This window comes from Callorhinus ursinus, unplaced genomic scaffold (assembly GCF_003265705.2).
Source record: "Callorhinus ursinus isolate GAN/ISIS: 27379988/994484 unplaced genomic scaffold, GSC_fseal_2.0 scaffold74, whole genome shotgun sequence".
NCBI classification, from domain to species: domain Eukaryota; kingdom Metazoa; phylum Chordata; class Mammalia; order Carnivora; family Otariidae; genus Callorhinus; species Callorhinus ursinus.
This window is the reverse complement of record NW_027397136.1, coordinates 4,878,455-4,897,982: the sequence shown is the minus strand read 5'-3', so window position 1 is coordinate 4,897,982 and position 19,528 is coordinate 4,878,455. Positions and strand designations below refer to the sequence as shown.

Sequence of the window (19,528 nt, the reverse complement as noted above, 5' to 3'; positions counted from 1 at the left end):
CAGCGTGCTCTCCGGGGGCCGGGGTGAGGGCTGGTGACAGCCACCCTGGAGGTTAAGGCCATCCTGGCTTATAGCACTGTGGCTTTTGAGGTGCAGAGCTATGCGTCGTGGCTACAGATGGCAATAGGAGGGAGTCGAGGAAACTGTTTAGCTTTGTTGGCATGGCTTTGGTGGCACAGCCCTATATGTGGAATTAGAAGTCTCTGGAAACAATTGTTGAATTTTCTGAAAAAGTGATTCCACCATCTTGCCTGTAGTCATTTGCTTGTTTTGTTTTGGAGGACATTGTGAAACACACCTTCAAATGTCCTGCTAGGCCCAGTGTATGTAGTAGATTTAAAATCTCAGTTGACTACTTAATTTAGGTTGGAAACCACCTGTTGGATTGCTCAGTATGCATTTACTCTAAAAATAAATCTCGTTACAAAAAACATAAAGGTATTGTCCAAATTAACCTTTTGTGCTGTATTTTTTAATAACAAATATTACTTAAAATAATGGCTTCCTGAAGCATTTTTATTAAATTTATGATGATATGTAATTTCTAATTTTTTAAAATATAGCAGACCTTTTTAAAAAATGTATTTATCTTAGAGACAGAGAGAGCACGTGCCCACACATACCCACAAGTCGCGGGGGAGAGGCAGAGGGAGGAAATCTTCAAGCAGATTCCCGGCTGAACATGGAGCCCCATGTGGGGCTCTGTCTCAGGACCCATGAGATCATGACCTGAGCCTAAATCATCAGTAGGTTGCTTACCTGTCTGAGCTACCCAGGCGCCCCTAAATATGAGCAGACTTTTAATATTTACTCAGGAAAATGGGCGCCTGGGTGGCTCAGCCAGTTAAGCGACTGCCTTCAGCTCAGGTCATGATCCCAGGGTCCTGGAATCGAGCCCTGCATCGGGATCAAGCCCCGTCTCGGGCTCCAGCCCCGCATCAGGCTCCCTGCTCGGCAGGAAGCCTGCTTCTCCCTCTCCCACTTGTGTTCCCTCTCTCGCTGTGTCTCTCTCTGTCAATTAAATAAAGAAAATCTTGAAGAAAAAGAAGAAAAGAAAATTTCAAATAACAGAGTCTAATATAATGAATATAATGCAGAATATAATGTATCCATCATCCTGACTTAACATGTTAGGATTTACCTCACATTATATATCCTCTTTATTTCTATTACTGTTGGTTGCTGAAGTATTTCAAAGCCGTAACTCATTTCATTCCCATATACTTGAAAATTGGGCCGACTTTTGTTTGGTAATGATATGTGGAATTCTTTCATGCTTCTGATAAGTAGTAATACGGCCTGAGTATATTCCTGGTTTTATTGTCATAATAGTTTATGGTAAGATAAGGGGTTTTCAGTGTGTATTCTTTTCAGTCTTGAGCCTTTGAACCAAGCCAACTTTTATTTCTGACAATATGAGTTTAACTGAATTTAGAAGGCTTATTGGGTTCTTGTTAGATGATTCTTTTGTTGAGGAGGATTGAGGCTTCTCTTCCCTTTAACTTTATTCTCTCAGTGAATAAAGTGAGATTTTCTAAAATGGTCTGATGAAAACTTAATTCATTATTCTTAATCAGGCCTCTGAAGTGGAGTTCAATTATATTTGAACTCATAATTTGAGTTGTCTCTGTTCAATTCTAGTGGTAAAATGTACCATTGAATCCCCATGTTTACAATTGTATACAAAGGATTTTACTGGAAATGGTTTCACTCTGTCAGTGCCCTTCATGATTTTATGTACTGTTGGTCTATAGAAATCTGTGATGGCAAATGAACCTGTCCCCTGCTCTGACAGTAGAAAATATGGGGTCTCATTGTAAGGACAGCCTGTTATTTTGACATCTCCACGAAGAACTACAATCCTAGTCATTCTTATCATCATGTAACCTTTGACTCACTGTACAGGCGGTGAGGCCCACGGGAGTCCCTCAGGCATCCGTTTCCATTTTGCCCAGGCCTTTTTTACTTCTCTCCCTTCTTCCAAGAAATATGTTGTAGCACCTGCTTCGTGACAGGCACTATTCTAGGCACACTTGGGACCTAACAGTGTATAGGACCATAACTTGAGCAAGGAGCCAGGCAATTGCACCACAAAATGAAAATAAAAATTAAGATGAATGACTAGAGAAGAAGGTAGAAAGGTAGTGAAGCGGTTGAGCATGCAGGAGTTTGTAGTAGAACCATTGGAATGGTTGTGTGATTTTCTTCAGTAGCCTTACTTGAGCTGGATTGATTTGGAGTTGAGGTCAGAGAGTTAGCAGGAGCAGGCCATGCAGGGCCTTATAAATCAAACTGAAGGGTTTGGATTTTTTTCCTGGACAGTGGCAATCCGTTATAGAACTTGAAGCAAGAGAATGCTCAATCCAATTTACATTTTAGAAAAATAATGTTATCAGGCTATACTGTGGAGAAGGTGTTTAAATCAGTGGTTCTCGATTAGGAGTGATTTTACCCACCAGGGGATATTTGGCAATGACTGGAGATGATTTTTAATTGTCATGTGGTTGGATGGGGGAATTAAGACTGGTATCAACTGGGTAGAAGTCGGGTGCAAAACGTCCTACAGTGTATAAGACAACCTCTCACAACAGTTAGTTAGCCCAAAATGGCAATAGTGTGAAGGTTGAGAAACATTGGTTTAAAGGAGTCACATTTAGAAGCAGGGAGACCAGTTTAGGAGATTGTTTCAGTAATTAAACTGAGACATATTGGGTGGCCTGAACCAAAGTGGCATCTGCTGTGTCGGAATGAAGAGGATGGGTTTGAGATATTAAGGATGTAGAATGATGATTTAATGTGTTCAGTGGTGTGAGTAAGGAGACGGGAAAGATACCTCCAGAGTTTCTGACTCATTTCGGTTGACTAAGGGAATATGGGCAGGAACAGATTTTGGTCTTTGTCTTTAGGGAGGATGGGGAGGAAGTAATAGTTGATACATGTGTCATGACTCAGGAGAGTGGTGTAGATTAGAAATAAAGGTTTTGGAATTATCAGAAAATGTGAAGTAGTAGAAGCCATAGAATTGAAAAGATGACCAGGGAGTGTAGGTAGATTAAAAAGAGGACCAAGGACTGAACTCTGCAAGGGATGGATAGAGAAAAACTCAAGGCAGAAACTGAGAAGTAACAACCACAGAAAGTGGAAGAAAACCAAAAGAAGACAGAGTCACAGAAACCAAAGGAAGAAAGTGGTTTAAGCATGTAGGTGTTGTATGTGACCCTGATCCTCAGGGTCATATACAAAAGAGATGCCAAGTAAGATGATATTGAATATGTCCTTCGGGTTTTGTGACAAGAAGGTCGTTGGTACCCTTGATGAGAGCCATGTTGGTGGATGCTATATTGTATATACAGCAAATGTTGGCAGCTCTTCCGAGAAGCTTGGCAGTAAAGAGGAAGAGGGAATGTGAGAAGATGGGTACTGTGGAGTTGGGAAGGGTGTCTTTGTTTTGTTTTGTTACAATTTTTGAATTTGAAGATGGGAGGGACCTGAGCATGTGTAAATTGCAGTAGGAAAGAACCCAGGGAGGGAGAGTTTAAAGTACAAGAGAAAGGGAAAGGGTAATTGATGCATTAAGACTTCTAAAGAGGTGTGATAGGGTGGAATTCAGAGAATATATTACAATATACAGAAGGAGCTAGACAAGGGTGGTCCAGTCATATTTATAGGTAAGTAGAGGTAGGGGATGAAGAGGGGTTACGTTATGGAGTTCCTTCCTGAAACTTTACGTGTCTTTGGTGAAATAAGAAGTGAAGCAGCCTACAGAGAGTGAAGGGTTAGGGAGGTGTAGATAAGAGGGAGAGAGGGGGAAAGTGGAGATTTGGAATGTCCAATGTGGAAAATGGGAGAGAAAGAACTAACTTGGGAACCATAGGATTTCCATCAGTGTTGAGGGCTTAGCTGATGTCGGAATATGTGAATTTGGAGTGGAAACCTGGGGATGTTCTATGACTTATTTCAGCAGTCCATATTTAATAGCAGAGAGTGGGGGTGGTTGGATTGACCCAGGGTTGGGAAGGATGAGGCAGTAAGGAATTAAGAGCAGGGAAAGCTGCTATCTCATAAAGAATGTGGATTTAGATGACAGGTTCTCAGCCCTGGCCACCTATCAGAATCACCTGCAGAGCTCTTTAACTCATGGCAATGTCTATCACCCATCCCAGGTCTACTGAATCAGAACTTCTGCATTCTGATACCTTTATCTTTAACAAGTTCTGCAAGTGATTCTGATGCTCAGCCAGGATGAACAACCACTGGTCTGAACCTAGGCGAATTTACTGGAGCACAAAGTTACTCCTGTTGCAATTTAGGGCAAGTGGCAACTTAGTCCTTTTGGCACCCTAGTCCCTGAGAGTGTGGGTAATTTTAAGATATCTTTGAGAAGAGGGTGCTGGAGTATTTTCCAGAAGTTCAGAAATGACTGTGGGGTTGGACCAAGGTGGGCAGGGTCATGAAGAATTTAGTGTAGTTTGAATCCTGTGATGTTCCCCAAAGGTTTAGCTGCAGCCCAAGAGGTCTTGGAGCTCAATGTTAGCCTTTCTGGAACCCCAAGCTCACAGTATGTCACGAATCTCCACATTTCATGGGTACTTTAGTACTTGGCACTAGAATAAACTATAATGTGGAGATGCAAAGCTTTGCCTACCCCATCCCACTCTGCCTTCAACTGGGAGATATGGCACGTCCAATCCAGTGACTGAGCAGATTTTCAGTGCCCACACTACGAGAGATTCAGGTGAATTTTCAAACCAGAAATTATCCTAATCTGTGCCTAAGAAGTATAATGAGTGAATATGCTGATTTTAGAGTGGATTCTAGTCATTACAGACAGTGAAGCTTGACCTTAGGAAGATGTATACTAAAATATTTACTTAGGAAAAAACAGTATGGATTCACTAATGCCCAGCTAAATAAGAGGATTACCATAGTGGTAGATGACCAAGACCCTGGACAGTATAACTTGGTTTCTACAAAGTTCTAACTCGTACTGGAGGCAAGATAGAGAAATGTATGCCGGGTGATAGTTCAAAGAGAAAAATTAATACCCAGTTAAAAGTCTTGGGCTGAGAGCAACTTGAGTGGCATGCTTGCTTTCTTCTTGAGCCCTTCAACATTTTTATCAGTAATTTGGATGAAAATGTTGAGGGCTTGCTTATCACACTTGTGAAAGATTTAACATGCGACGGGGTAGCTTATTTGTCATGTGAATGAATCACGAGTTAGAAAGACCTTGGAAGATTGAAACAGTCAAAACAAATTTGATTATCTCTTTTTTTTTTAAAGATTTTTTTCCCTTCCTTGGAACAGCAACATATGTGCATTGTAAATAAATAAATAAATGAATAGATAAATAATCAGACTGTACCTAAAGGTCTAAAAAAGAAAGTCAGCAAATTTGTTCTTAGTGAAAACATGCTGGATTTTTCTGAAGAACGTATTCGTTTAATGCACACCCTTCTAACCTCATGCTTAATGGTCCGAAAGACTGTCACCAGTAGACCAAAGCATATATGTTTAAGTTTATTTGTTTTTTTTAAGATTTTATTTAATTATTTGACAGAGACAGCGAGAGAGAGAACACAAGCAGGGGGAGTGGGAGAGGGAGAAGCAGGCTTCCCATGGAGCAGGGAGCCTGATGCAAGGCTCGATCCCAGGACCCTGGGATCACAACCTGAGCTGAAGGCAGACGCTTAACCACTGAGCCACCCAGGCACCCCATGTTTAAGTTTTGGTACATATTGCCAAATGACTTTTGGGAAAGACCATTTCCATTTCTCTCATTTAAATGCAGCTGTCATTCCTCCACAAAGTCACTAAGCTGCATGTTGTTTATAAATGATGCATTTTTTAAAAATTGCTTTTCAAGATAAAGTGTAATTGAAATCAATCTACTACATTAGGTCTATACATCAGTTGTACAAATACAGCCAGCCAAAAAGAGGTCTGTTTGAGAAAGTCTTGGGGGTTTGGAGTGACTACGAAGTGATGCTGCTGGTGAGCCAGGAGAGCCAGTGCTGGCTGATGATATCTGGACTCTGCTTCTGTTTCTTACTGACATTTATAAATTAGAAGATACCCAGCAGATTCTTGTCAACTAAAGGCTGTCCGGGAAAGAAAAAGGCCTGGAATCTATGCTATATGAAGCTGTTTTCAGTTTGTTTTTTACGGTTACGATCAGTCCTGCATTGAATATCTTTTTATGGGTAAGAAGAGATTTGTCCATTGGGAAGTGGGTTGAAGTGGATGGCTTAATGTTCCTCTCAGCTCTAAGATACAAAATTCAGTTCAATCCAACCAACATTTTCTAGTCTCTGGAGATAAAAAGATTAGGGCATGGTCCCTGCTGAAGGAGTTCACTATTTAAAATGGAATGGGAAGAAATCAGAGAGGGAGACAAACCATGAGACTCTCGACTCCGGGAAACAAATTGAGGGTTGTGGAAAGGGAGATGGGTGGGGGATGGGGTAACTGGGTGATGGGCATTGAAGAGGGCACGTGATATGATGAGCACCGGGTGCTATACTCAACTAATGAATCATTGAACGTTATATCAAAAACTAATGATGTACTATACCTTGTTGAATTGAATTTAAAATTGAATTTAAATTGAATTTAAATTGAATTGAATTTAAAAAAAAGGAAAGAGAAAAAATAAAGACTGTGAACTTTATATTATTTGTTTTTAGTGTCATTTTTAGGCATCTGTAAAGCTTGGCTGGTTTAGGCAATCAGTTACCTTTACTATGATGGGGCGTCATCTGGGATAGCTATAGTTTTTGGTATAATTTTCAACCTTAAGTCTCAGTTGTAACTAATAATTTTTGGTAAGATGATTATGTGTCCAAGAGCCTTTGAGATTATTTCTTTTCCAGAACTGCTTGGTCCACTTAAAGTGGATTAAGTTAAAGAAGTATTTTCTCTTTCACCCTTTCTATTGAACTTAGGTCTTCTGAAAACTAATAAATGCCACTAATGGTCTGTTTCTCTTTGTGTTTTGTGCCTATGTGTATTGTGTTTTTAGGAAAAAGGCTCAGCTCAAGAAAAAAAGAGGCGTGCCTCAGATTAATGAACAAATGCTCTTTCATGGTACCAGCAGTGAATTTGTGGAAGCAATTTGCATTCATAACTTTGACTGGAGAATAAATGGTATACATGGTGCTCTCTTTGGGAAAGGTAATTATCAGAATTCCAGGTCTTGTTTGAGTCCTAGGAGAGAATCTCCTCTCTAGAGATAATTGTTTTATAATTCAGGAGTTTGATAGTCATTAAGTTAAAAGTTACTGTACTAGGTTCCTCACACACCCTCAGAATTTCTGAGCCACAGAAAAGCCACTTCCTGCAGGTACAGGGCAGAAGTAAGACTTTGACACCTCTACCAGATTAAATAGCTCCCCAAGTCCCAGTCATTCAAAAGGGACATCATGTCCAGATTAGCTGATTTTTGCATTATATTTAATTTCCATGTATAAATCCCTTCCTTGGATAAGCCTCTATAATAAACTGCTTTATGTCAAATATACAGAGAACTATAAAATGAATTGGTTACATTGTGGACAGGTCTAGGTATTAGTATTTTTTGTTCTGATTTTTAGAAAATGGTAAGCAAGAATATTAATGAGCAATAAGGAATATGGGGGAATTCCTCATCTTTTTTCTAATGTTGTGAAAGTCCAAGCTCTCCATTTTATGCCCATTATTCAAGGAAATTATGGTGAGAGATGAGGAGAAAAGATAGGAATAGGTGTTTATTTTTCTGATCTTTATTTCTTACCTTATCTCCAGCAAGAGAGCTGGCTACTACTTAGGATCAAGACATGCTACATCTTCATAAAGTAGATTAATTTTTAAAATAATTACTGAAAAGGCCATCCCATTGATTTAACTGTATGGGGATGGGAAAATTGTTACCATAAATTCTGTCAGTATGGCATAATCTGAGACTTTGCGATTCATTTCCCAAATTTTTCAGAGTAAATATTGCCCTCACAATGTCAGTCTCCTAGGCCTACCCTTTTGGAAGAGTTGATGCTTTATTGAGTTTTCAGATTTTGGTGATGAACCTGTGTGAAGTTGTTCTTCCGGAGTGCTCAGATATGAACAGCATGCACTCTTCGGAAGACTTTTCGTGGTTATGGGGTTCTATTATCTCCCAAAATATTCTTGACTTGTTACCCTGTAGCAGAGAAATGTGGTTTCTTGGGTTTTGAAGTAATCTCTGCAGACCAGTCGTTCTCACTGGGCTCAGCAGAGAGCCGGTGGATGCTGGATGAGGGCCGCGGGCTGGGGAAGGCAGTGGAGGCAAATAGAAATGAGAGGGAGGCCCATGCAGCTAGAACTCAGCTCTCACCATGTTTGGTCACAGAAACAGTTTTTCTCTGCCGTACATACTGGATTTCTTTGTAAGCTTCCTTTAGGAAACGGAAGTCTGGTCACTTCATTTTGGCGGGAATAGGGGAGGGTGTTGGTGGTGGGGAATGGGTTGTATAAACAATTTATCCATGGCTTTCTGTTCTTTCTCAGAGATCTATAGACGAGGAAATACCACATCTGTTTTCCTCAGACGATTCCATGTGCCCATTCCCCTAACAATTAGAGTGTTTTGCTTGGTTTCATATGTTCTTCAGAGTAATCCTGGCTTTTTTTTTTTTTTTTTTTTGTCCTTTTTGTTTAAGGAACCTATTTTGCTAGAGATGCTATTTACTCCAGTCGCTTCTGCAAAGACGACATAAAACATGGAAACACATTCCAAATTCATGGCGTCAGCTTGCAACAGCGGCATCTGTTTAGAACGTATAAATCTATGTTTCTCGCTCGAGTGCTAATTGGAGATTACATAAACGGAGACTCCAAATACATGCGACCTCCTTCCAAAGACGGGAGCTATGTGAATTTATATGACAGCTGTGTGGATGATACCTGGGACCCAAAGATCTTTGTGGTGTTTGATGCCAACCAGATCTATCCTGAGTACTTAATAGACTTTTATTGATTTCACTTCCAAATCTCAGTGGTCAAGGAAGTTCTGTGCTTTTTTTGCAGGAAGATTTGCTCTTCTGTCATCTAGCCACTAAATGTTCACTATCTGATACTTTTGAAACAGATATGAAAAAAAAAGTGGCCTCCATATAAAAAGACATACTGACTTTAAGGTTGGTTTTTTGTTGTTTTGTTTTTGTCCGTTGCTCGTAGTCTTGTTTGTTAAAGATTGATACGATACCATTGCCATTTTAACACAGAGGCAAAAGGTAGCACTCAAAACTGAATCAGCTAAATCTCAATTAACATGATCATTCAGTCTGTAAAGTTTACGTGTGTTATATTTATTCATATATATATGTCCAAAAAATAAAAAAACAGACATAACTGTGTCCCTTCAGAGGAATTGATCCTTTGTAAATTGAATCCTGACATTATTATCCACCAATCAATATGTTACCTTGTTGGTCTTCCAAAGTGGGGATTTAAAACCTCGAAGCAGGCTGAGTACCGTGGGAGAAATCAGAAATAAAAATGTTATTTACAGAGCTGCCAGACCAGCCAAAGGAGAGAGTCAAGGTAGAGTGTCCTGCTTCTGATTGCTCAGGGGAGCAGGCTGCCGTCTCAGACCGCTCATGTCATTCTCTTATCTCCTACATCAGAATTGACACGGGCTACAGACTGTAGTTAGCCTGCAGTTCACCCACCAGGGCTCTTGAATTCTTGTACCATGACTTGCACACACTGTTTCTTGCCTCTTTAGAGTGAAACATTTATTTCTTTTCCAAAACATGTATTTTTCCCTTTGCTTTGGGGTCCCTACAATAATTACTTGTAAGATTTCTTATCTGCTCCCTATCACACACAGCTATTCAACAGCAGTTCATAATATTCACATTTTTAAGTTGGATCTCCCCATTTTGAATCACTGCAGAAGGCATGGGGTGCTTGGAACAAATCTGGTTTAGTCTTCTGAGTAGTAAATCAACAATCTGATAACACTTGAAAAGTTAGATCTAGTTCATAATCACGTGTAATGGAAGTTTGTTTACCCGTTCCATCTCTTTTGCTATTATTCTATTCTAAAGAAGAGTAAGTAATGTTGGAACAGCTTCCTGCCCCTAGAGGTATTCTGGCAGAGGCTAGACAACAACTTGGCAGAAATGTCATACAAGAGTTCAGGTGTCAGATGGAGGAATTAGCCATATGATGGTTGAGTGTTTCTCCACCTTGATTTTCCATGATTCTACCTGAAAAAAAAACAAAAAAACACCTGTGTCAAGCCTTGCCAGAAAACCTTTTCCTAACTCAATCTAATACTGAATTGTCTCTCCATTATCCTCATTCAGTTTTGACTGAGAAGTTGTGAACATAATTTAACTTTTCAGGGAAAAACCAGTAAATGTCCATGCCTGTGTTGTTCATTTCAATCATTTGCACTGGGAAAGCATCTAGAAATCATAAAAATGAAGAGTATGGACCAAGATTAGGCATGGTAATTCTTCAACTGCCATCTATCTCCAGATTTTTACTGTAGTCCAGAATACATGTAACTGTACAGTTGAAAGTAAGTAGTACACAGGAAACTGTTATGTACAATACTTTGAAACCAAGCAGCAACAAAAATTTCCTGACTCAGATGTGCACACTAACATCCGTTTACATGAAATGCTGTGAATATTTAGGAAGAGCCCATTTTAGAAACCTACAGAGATTATCATGGAAATAATTGGAAGAAAAGTCACCAGGCTACCTTGTGAGAGGTAGCAAACTATTGCTCTAGTTTCATTCACAAAAGAACAATATTAGAGACATTTGGAATTCAGATTTTGAAAATCTTTTTATTCTATTTGTTATTTACACACCAAAAAAATGTTACAGTAATCCCCACTTCAACATGGCTGTCCTTTTTTTTCAATTTAACACAATTGCCCTTCCCATCACTGGAATGGAGTAACTGTTGTAGCATTTGGGAGTTATTCTTGTAGATGTGCAGATCTTATCTAGACCAAGAGCCCAGAGTTGAGGTTTGCAAGGCAGTCGGTATGAACTCTGAACTTAACTAGTTGGCTCAGATGTAGTAAATAGAGTGCATTGCAATAGACATTGTAAGAAAGAATTCTGTTCTTGTCTGACAATGTACTGCCAATTCTCCTTTTATAAGGAAGAACTAATTTTGATAAATTTTTCAATGTGATAGTGTAGCATTAATTGATATTAAAATTCTGTTCGTTTTGGTCAATAGAGTGGGTTGAGAAATCCTAATTAATATATAATAGACTAGACGCAACCATCTGTCCCCTTTTCCTCTTGTCCACACATAGTACGCGTGAGGAGAGTTAAGAGGACGTATTCCAGATTAATGAGTGAATGATTTTTAAAATTCTACATTGAACAAATTCTAGCTGATAGTGACTTTTGTTTTTCACTTTGATGTCAGCCTCAGGGTAAAAAAAAATGTGTTTATAAGAAACAGTTTCATAAATCTTGTGGTTATGAACAGGAAGGTTTTTATATTAGTGCAACTTTCATTTCTAGACTGTTTATGGTGATGATAAAGCATTTGGAGCCATTTTTGATATGTGAATATATTGTTTTTACATGTGGTGATTAAAGCTTTCCATAGCGGGGCTTGGTTGTCTGTGTATGCCATATATTTGTTTCTGTGATTTCTGCGTCTCATCTCCACCTTGCATTACTTAAGCCTACATTTGCAGCTCAAACTTAATGGGCCCTCGAGAAGTCTGTTGCCTCTAACTCTTATATAACCTACTTACAGATGGGGGGAAGTCACTTGTTCTTGGTTTAAGTCTTCGTGAGCAACAGCTAATCAAATGATCTGTGGGAAAATCATTTGCTCTGCTTTTGAAACTTCCAAAACAGTTCAAGGCCAAGCGCCTACAGACAGTGTCCTTTATTCTTGGTGCTCCCCCAGCTCAGAGGAGCAATTCTGGGGGGTATATCTACATGCACCTGAGGAGCATACTTCCCGCAGTTCATCCAGCCTCCAGCCACTCCTAGTACGTCCACAGTAAGTTTTTGAAGCAAATCAGACATTTCATTTGATCTTTAAGCTTTTGTTGCCAAAAACAGGAGCTATCCGAAGATGTCTTAATTTTACAGGTGAGAGACACGAGAGACGGAATGATCAAGGCTTACCTGTGGAGGAGGGAGACAAGGTGGCAGAAGAGTAGGGGACTTGTTTCATCTGGTCCCTTGAATTTTAGCTAGATATCTATCAAATCATTCTGAACACCTATGAATTCAACCTGAGATGTAAGAAAAAGAACTGCTGGAATTCTACAAATAGAAAAGCGACCACTTTTTGCAAGGTAGGAAGTGCAGAGAAGTGAATCTGAGGGGATATATTGGAAGATAAATGGAGAGGGGTGGGGAAGCCTCTGTAAGCCAGCTACCAGAAAGTGATATAGCCCCGGAGCGTGAAATTGGAACCTTTAGAAATCTGCTCCAGTGAAAGACATCGCTGCCTGAAAGGTGCTCAGGTGGCAAAGTGGGGCAGAATCCTAGGTGAGACAGTATGGTCTCAGGATCCCTGGGGTCACAGAAAGAACAGGGGGTGCCTGAGCCAGTAGAGTTCCCAACGATTGGGAGTGGGGAAACCAGCTATGGTCAATGAGCCCAGGAGGGGGCTCTCAGTTGGTTTGCCATAAACCCTAAACCATGGCATGATCCGGCGGCCACTGTCCCTGAGGGGACCCTGCAAATGGCGGGACCCTGCAAAGGGCAGAACCGTGGCAACCCTCCTCCTTCCCCCAGGAGGATTGGCGTGGGTGTGAACTGCAGGAGTCTGCAGAGTTTGGTGCACACAAGTGAAGACTGCTTTTACCTGAGGGTTTACTGAAGAGAGGGGGCTGCGATCTTTCAGCTCCGGGGCTGGAGAGCAGGGCACCACCATTTTTATTTTCATCCTCTAAAGGGGCATGGAAAGCCGTTAGGGAACAAAAGCCACATAGAGCAACCCAAAACAGCCTACACGGAGCCCAGCCCCATGTAGGGGCAGTGCAACTCCACCCAGGTGAAGATACCTGAGAATCAGCACAGAAGGCCCCTCCCCCAGAAGACCAGCTGGAACGTCAGGTGAATACCAAGTTTACGGAGCACACAGAACTGCAAAACTCCAGCACTAGGGGAAAATAGTATATAGAATTTGAGATTCTTTTTCCTCATGATTCTTTTATTTTTCAGTTTAAATTTTTCCTTTTTTTTTCCTTTTCAACTGGTTTCTTATTTTATCAACTCTTTGTTTGTAAGTCCTTTTTTAAACTTTCATTTTTACATTTACATTTTATAGATATATTCTTCATTTTGGCTTCCTTTCACTGTATTCCATTTTATTTTTGTATATGTATAAGTTTTGCTTTCTTTAAAATTTGGGATTTAGGGCAGTGGGTGGCTCAGTTGGTTAAGCAACAGCCTTCGGCTCAGGTCGTGATCCTGGAGTCCTGGGATTGAGTCCCGCATCGGGCTCCCTGCTCGGCGGGGAGTCTGCTTCTCCCTCTGACCCTCCCCCTTTCATGTGCTCTCTCTCTCTCAAATAAAAAAAAAAAAATTTGGGATTTAGTGTCTTCTAACAAACAGACCGAAATACACCCGAGACCAAGTGGATCACCCTATTTTGTCCACCTGGGAGATTATATTCTCTCCTTTTCCCCTTTTTTTTCTTTTTCTTTTCTCTTTTGGTTTCTGACCTCTTCGGATTTTTCTAGTGTATATTTCACTTGGGTCGTGGTTGATATTTTTTTTTGTGTTCTCTCATTCATTGTTCTCTGGGAAAAATGACTAGAAGGAGGAATTCACAACAAAAGAAAGAACCAGAAGTAATACTCTCTGACACAGATCTAATCGATACGGATATAAGTAAAATGTCAGAGCTGGAATTCAGAATAACAATTATAAAGTTACTAGCTGGGCTTTAAAAAAGCATAAAAGACATTAGAAAAATCTCTTAGTGCAGAAATAAAATCTAATCAGGCTGAAATTAAAAACGTTTTAACTGAGATGCAGTCTTAAATGGATGCTCTAACAGCTAGGGTAAATGAGGCAGAAGAGAGTGTCAGTGACACAGAAGACAAGATGATGGAAAGGAAGTTGAGGAAAAGAGAGAAAAACAACTAATGGACTATGAGGGGAGGCTTTGAGAAATCAGCGATTCCATAAAGTGAAACAATATTAGAATTATTGGGATCCCAGAGGAAAAAGAAAGAGAGAGAGGGACAGAAGGTATATTTGAGCAAATCATAGCTGAGGACTTCCCTCATCTGGGGAAGGAAACAAGCATTCAAGTCCAAGAGGTAGAGAGAACCCCCTCAAAATCAATAAAAATAGATCAACACCCCGACATATAATAGTGAAGCTTGCAAATTTCAGAGATAAAGAGAAAATTCTGAAAGCATTTCAAGATAAGAGATCCTTAATCTGCAATGGTAGAAACATGGACTGGCAGAAGACCTATCCACAGAGACTTGGCAGGCCAGAAAGGGCTGTATGATATATTCAGGGTACTAAGTGAGAAAAACATGCAGCCGAGAATACTTTATCCAGCAAGGCTGTCATTCAGAATGGAAGGAGAGATAAAGAACTTCCAGGACAAACAGAAACTAAAAGAATTTGGGATCACTAAACCAACCCTGCAAGAAATATTAAAGGGGATCTTGTAAGTGAAGAGAGAGCCCAAAAGTAACATAGACCAGAAAGAAACAGAGACAATCTACAGAAACAGGGACTTTACAGGTAATACAATGTCACTAAATTCATGTCTTTCAATAGTTACTTTGAATGTAAATGAGCTAAATGCTCCAATTAAAAAAAACACAGGGTATCAGATTGATAAAAAAGCAAGACCCATCCATATGCTGTCTACCAGAGACTCATTTTAGACCTAAAGACACATCCAGATTGAAAGTGAGGGAGTGAAGAACAATTTATCATGATAATGGACATCAAAAGAAACCTGGGGTAGCAATCCTCATATCAGACAAATTAGATTTTAAACCAAAGTCTGTAATAAGGAATGAAGAGGGACACTATATCATACTTAAAGGGTCTATCCAACAAGAAGCTCTAACAATTATAAATATTTATGCTCCTAATTTGGGAGCAGCCAATTATGTAAACCAATTAATAACAAAATTAAAGAAATACATTGATAATACAATAATAGTAGGGGACTTCAACACCCCACTCATAGCAATGGACAGATCTAAGCAGAAGATCAACAAGGAAACAAGGGCTTTGAAAGACACACTGGACCAGATGGACTTCACAGATATATACAGAGCATTCCATCCTAAAGCAACAGAATACACATTCTTCTTGAGTGCACATGGAACAGTCTCCAAAATAGATCACATACTGGGTCACAAATCAGGTCTCAATCGGTACCAAAAGATTGGGATTATTCCCTGCATATTCTCAGACCACAATGCTTTGAAATTGAACTCAATCACAAGAGGAAATTTGCAAGGAACTCAAACACTTGGAGATTAAAGAGCATCCCACTAAAGAATGAATGGGTCAACCAGAAAATTAAAGAAGAATTTAAAAAGTTTATGGAAACAAATGAAAATGAAAACACCTGTTCAAAACCTTTGGGATACAGAAAAGGTGGTACTAAGAGGGAAGTACATAGCAATACAAACCTTTCTCAAAAATTAGAAAAATCTCAAATACACAAGCTAACCTTACACCTAAAGGAGCTGGAGAAAGAACAGCAAAAAAAGCCTAAACCAAGCAGGAGAAGAGAAATAATAAAGATTAGAGCAGAAATCAATGAAATAGAAACCAAAAGAACAGTAGAACAGATCACTGAAACTAGACGCTGGTCCTTTGAAAGAATTAATAAGATCAAACCCATAGCTAGACTTACCAAAAGAAAAGAGAAAGGACCCAAATTAATAAAATCATGAATGAAAGAGGAGAGATCACAACCAACACCAAGGAAATACAATTTTAAGAACATATGAGCAACTATGTGCCAACAAATTAGACAATCTGGAAGAAATGGATGCATTTCTGGAAACCTATAAACTACCAAAACTGAAACAGGAAGAAATAGAAAACTGGAACAGACCCATAACCAGCAAAGAAATTGACAGTAATCAAAAATCTCCCAACAAGAGTCCAGGGCTAGATGACTTCCCAGGGGAATTCTACCAAACATTTAAGAAGAACTAATACCTATTCTTCTGAAGCTGTTTCAAAAAATAGAAATGGAAGGAAAACTTCTAAAGTTGTCCTATGAGGCCAGCATTACCTTGATCCCCAAACTAGACAAGGACCCCATCAGAAAGGAGAATTACAGACCAATATTCCTGATGAACATGGATGCCAAAATTCTCACCAAGTTACTAGCCAATAGGATCCAACAGTACATTAAAAAGATTATTCACCACGACCAAGTGGGATTTATTCCTGGGCTGCAAGGGTGGTTCAACATTCACAAGTCAATCAATGTGATACATTCCATTAATAAAAGAAAGGACAAGAACCATATGAACCTCTCAGTTGATGAAGAAAAAGCATTTGACAAAATACAGCATCCTTTCTTGATTAAAACTCTCCACAGTGTAGGAATAGAGGGAACATACCTCAATATCATAAAAGCCATATATGAAAAGCCCACAGTGAATATCATTCTCAATGGGGAAAAACTGAGAGCTTTTTCCCTAAGGTCAGGAACACGACAGGGATGCCCACTCTCACCACTGTTGTTCAACATAGTACTAGAAGTCCTAGCCTCAGCAATCAGACAACAAAAAGAAATAAAAGGCATTCAAATTGGCAAAGAAGTCAAACTCACTCTTTGCAGATGACATGATACTTCATGTGGAAAACCCAAAAGACTCCACCCCAAATTACTAGAACTCATACAGCAATTCAGCAACGTGGTAGGGTATAAAATCAATGCACAGAAATCAGTTACATTTCTATACACTAACAATGAGACAGAAGAAAGAGAAATTAAGGAATCAATTTCATTTACAACTGCACCAAAAACCATAAGATACCTAGCACTAAACCTAACCAAAGAGGTAAAAGATCTGTACTCTAAAAACTACAGATTACTTATGAAAGAAATTGAGGAAGACACACAGAAATGGAAAAACATCCCATGCTCACGGAATGAAAGAATAAATGTTGTTAAAATGTCTGAGCTACCCAGAGCAATCTACACATTCAATGCACTCCCTACCAAAATACTATCAACATTTTTCACAGCTGGAACAAATAATCCTAAAATTTGTATGGAACCAGAAAAGACCTGAATAGCCAGAGGAATGTTGAAAAAGAAAACCAAAGCTGGTGGCATCACAATACCAGACTTCAGGCTATATTACAAAGCTATAATCATCAAGACAGCATGGAATTGGCACAAAAACAGACACATAGAGCAATGGAACAGAATGGAGAAGCCAGAAATGGACCCTCAACTCTATGGTCAACCAATCTTCGACAAAGCAGGAAAGAATATCCAATGGATAAAGGATGGTTTCTTTAATAAATGGTGCTGGGAAAATTGGACAGCCACATGTAGAAGAATGAAACTGGACCATTTTCTTACACCATGCACAAAGATAAACTCAAGTGGATGAAAGACCTAACTGTGAGACAGGAATCCATCAAAATCATAGAGGAGAACACAGGCAGCAACCTCTTCGACCTCAGCTGCAGCAACTTCTTGCTAGACATGTCTCCAAAGGCAAGGGAAACAAAAGCAAAAATGAACTATTGGGAGTTCATCCAGATAAAAAGCTTCTGCACAGCAAAGGAAACAGTCAACAAAACTAAAAGGCAACCTATAGAATGGGAGAAGATATTTGCAAATGACATATAAGATTTAGGGCTAGTATCCAAGATCTATAAAGATCTTATCAAACTCAAGACCCGAAAACCAAATAATCCAGTCAAGAAAGGGGCAGAAGACATGAACAGACATTTCTCCAAAGAAGACATACAAATGGCTAACAGACACATGAAAAAGTGCTCCAACATTACTTAGTATCAGGGAAATACAAATCAAAACCACAATGAGATACCATCTTGTTAAAATTAACAAGACAGGAAACAACAAATGTTGGTGAGGATGAGGAGAAAGGGGAACCGTCTTACACTGTTGGTGGGAATGCAAGCTAGTACAGCCACTCTGGAAAACAGTATGGAGGTTCCTGAAGAAGTTAAAAATAGAGCTACCCTAGACCCAGCAATTGCACTACTGGGTATTTTCCCCAAAGATACAAATGTAGTGATCCAAAGGGGCACCTGCACCCCAATGTTTATAGCAGCAATGTCCACAATAGCCAAACGTGGAAAGAGCCCAGATGTCCATCGACAGATGAATAGACCAAGAAGATGTGGTATATATATATACAATGGAATACTCAGTCTCAGAAAGGATGAATACTTACTATTTATATCCATGTGGATGGAACTGGAGGGTATTATGCTGAGCGAAATAAGTCAATCAGAGAAAAACAGTTATCACATGGTTTCATGCATATGTGGAATATAAGAAACAGCACAGAGGAACATAGGGGAAGGGAGGGAAAACTGAGTCGGAAGTCACCAGGGAGGGAGAAAAACCATAAGAGACTCTTAAGCATAGGAAACAGACTGAGGGTTGCTGGAGGGGAAGGGGGTTATAGGGTAACTGGGTGATGAGTATTAAGGAGGGCCCATATGATGAGCACTGGGTGTTATACACAACTGATGAATTACTGAACTCTACATCTGAAACTAATAATGTACTATAAATTGGCTGATTGAATCTAAATTAAAAAAAAAAAAGGCTTACCTGTGGAAACAAATCAAGTTTTCTGTTCACTACAATCATGTCCCAGTCTGTATAAATGTTGGCCTATTGGTAAGGCTCAGTGTGATGAAATGCACCTCTCATGGTATGAAAATGTGACGTCTTTACAAGTTCTGTTCCTAGGCCATCCCAGATTTGAGGCCGCCTGTCAGGTCACCAAGGAATAGCAGTGGGAACAGTCTGACAGCGGCCCTAGTTGTGCTGTAGCCCCACATTGTCCATTCTCCTTGGGGAAGGATGTTCTGTTTGTTTTTAAATAAACATTGTATTTTGTTTAAAATGAAGAGTCTACTTCTAGATGAAATTACACATTCTGTACTTGTAAAAAAAGGAAAAATAAAAGGTAATGGAAAAGAGCAAGGAAAGGAAAGACAGACAAAGCCTTGTCAAAAATTAGTTTTTATTAGAAACTTTAGCACAAGAGTTGACTTATTTTTACCCCATTTGCACTATATGCAGGAAGAGGTTTGGTGAAAACAAGTTGCCCTGCCTCATTTCCTATGAATAATTTTTTCATGTCACTTGGGGCAACACTGATAGAAGAGATGAACATTTCAAAGAAATTGTGTATTGTGAAATACACAATTATTGGGGGCTGCCTGGTTTTTGTGAGTAATACATACAGGAGATGTGAGGCCTACATAGCCAGGAAAGATGTTCTAAATTCATCCATGAAAGCTTCACTTTTTTGCAGAGGTGGTTCACTTCCCATGTTCCAGAGAC

At 39.5% G+C, this 19,528-nt stretch overlaps 1 protein-coding gene across 5 annotated transcripts in view; it reads left to right on the top strand.

The window, feature by feature from the left end:
• The window catches only part of PARP11 (poly(ADP-ribose) polymerase family member 11), a 41,741-nt gene extending 32,363 nt beyond the window's left edge, over positions 1-9,378 (top strand). For all 5 annotated transcript variants that reach the window (XM_073886982.1, XM_025851731.2, XM_025851729.2 and 2 more), the window contains 2 exons: positions 7,022-7,173; positions 8,673-9,378. In XM_073886982.1, coding sequence (XP_073743083.1) covers positions 7,022-7,173; positions 8,673-8,989 — 469 coding nt within the window. In that variant the 3' untranslated portion in view covers positions 8,990-9,378. The remainder of the gene's footprint in view (positions 1-7,021; positions 7,174-8,672) is intronic.
• Positions 9,379-19,528: the final 10,150 nt, after the last annotated feature.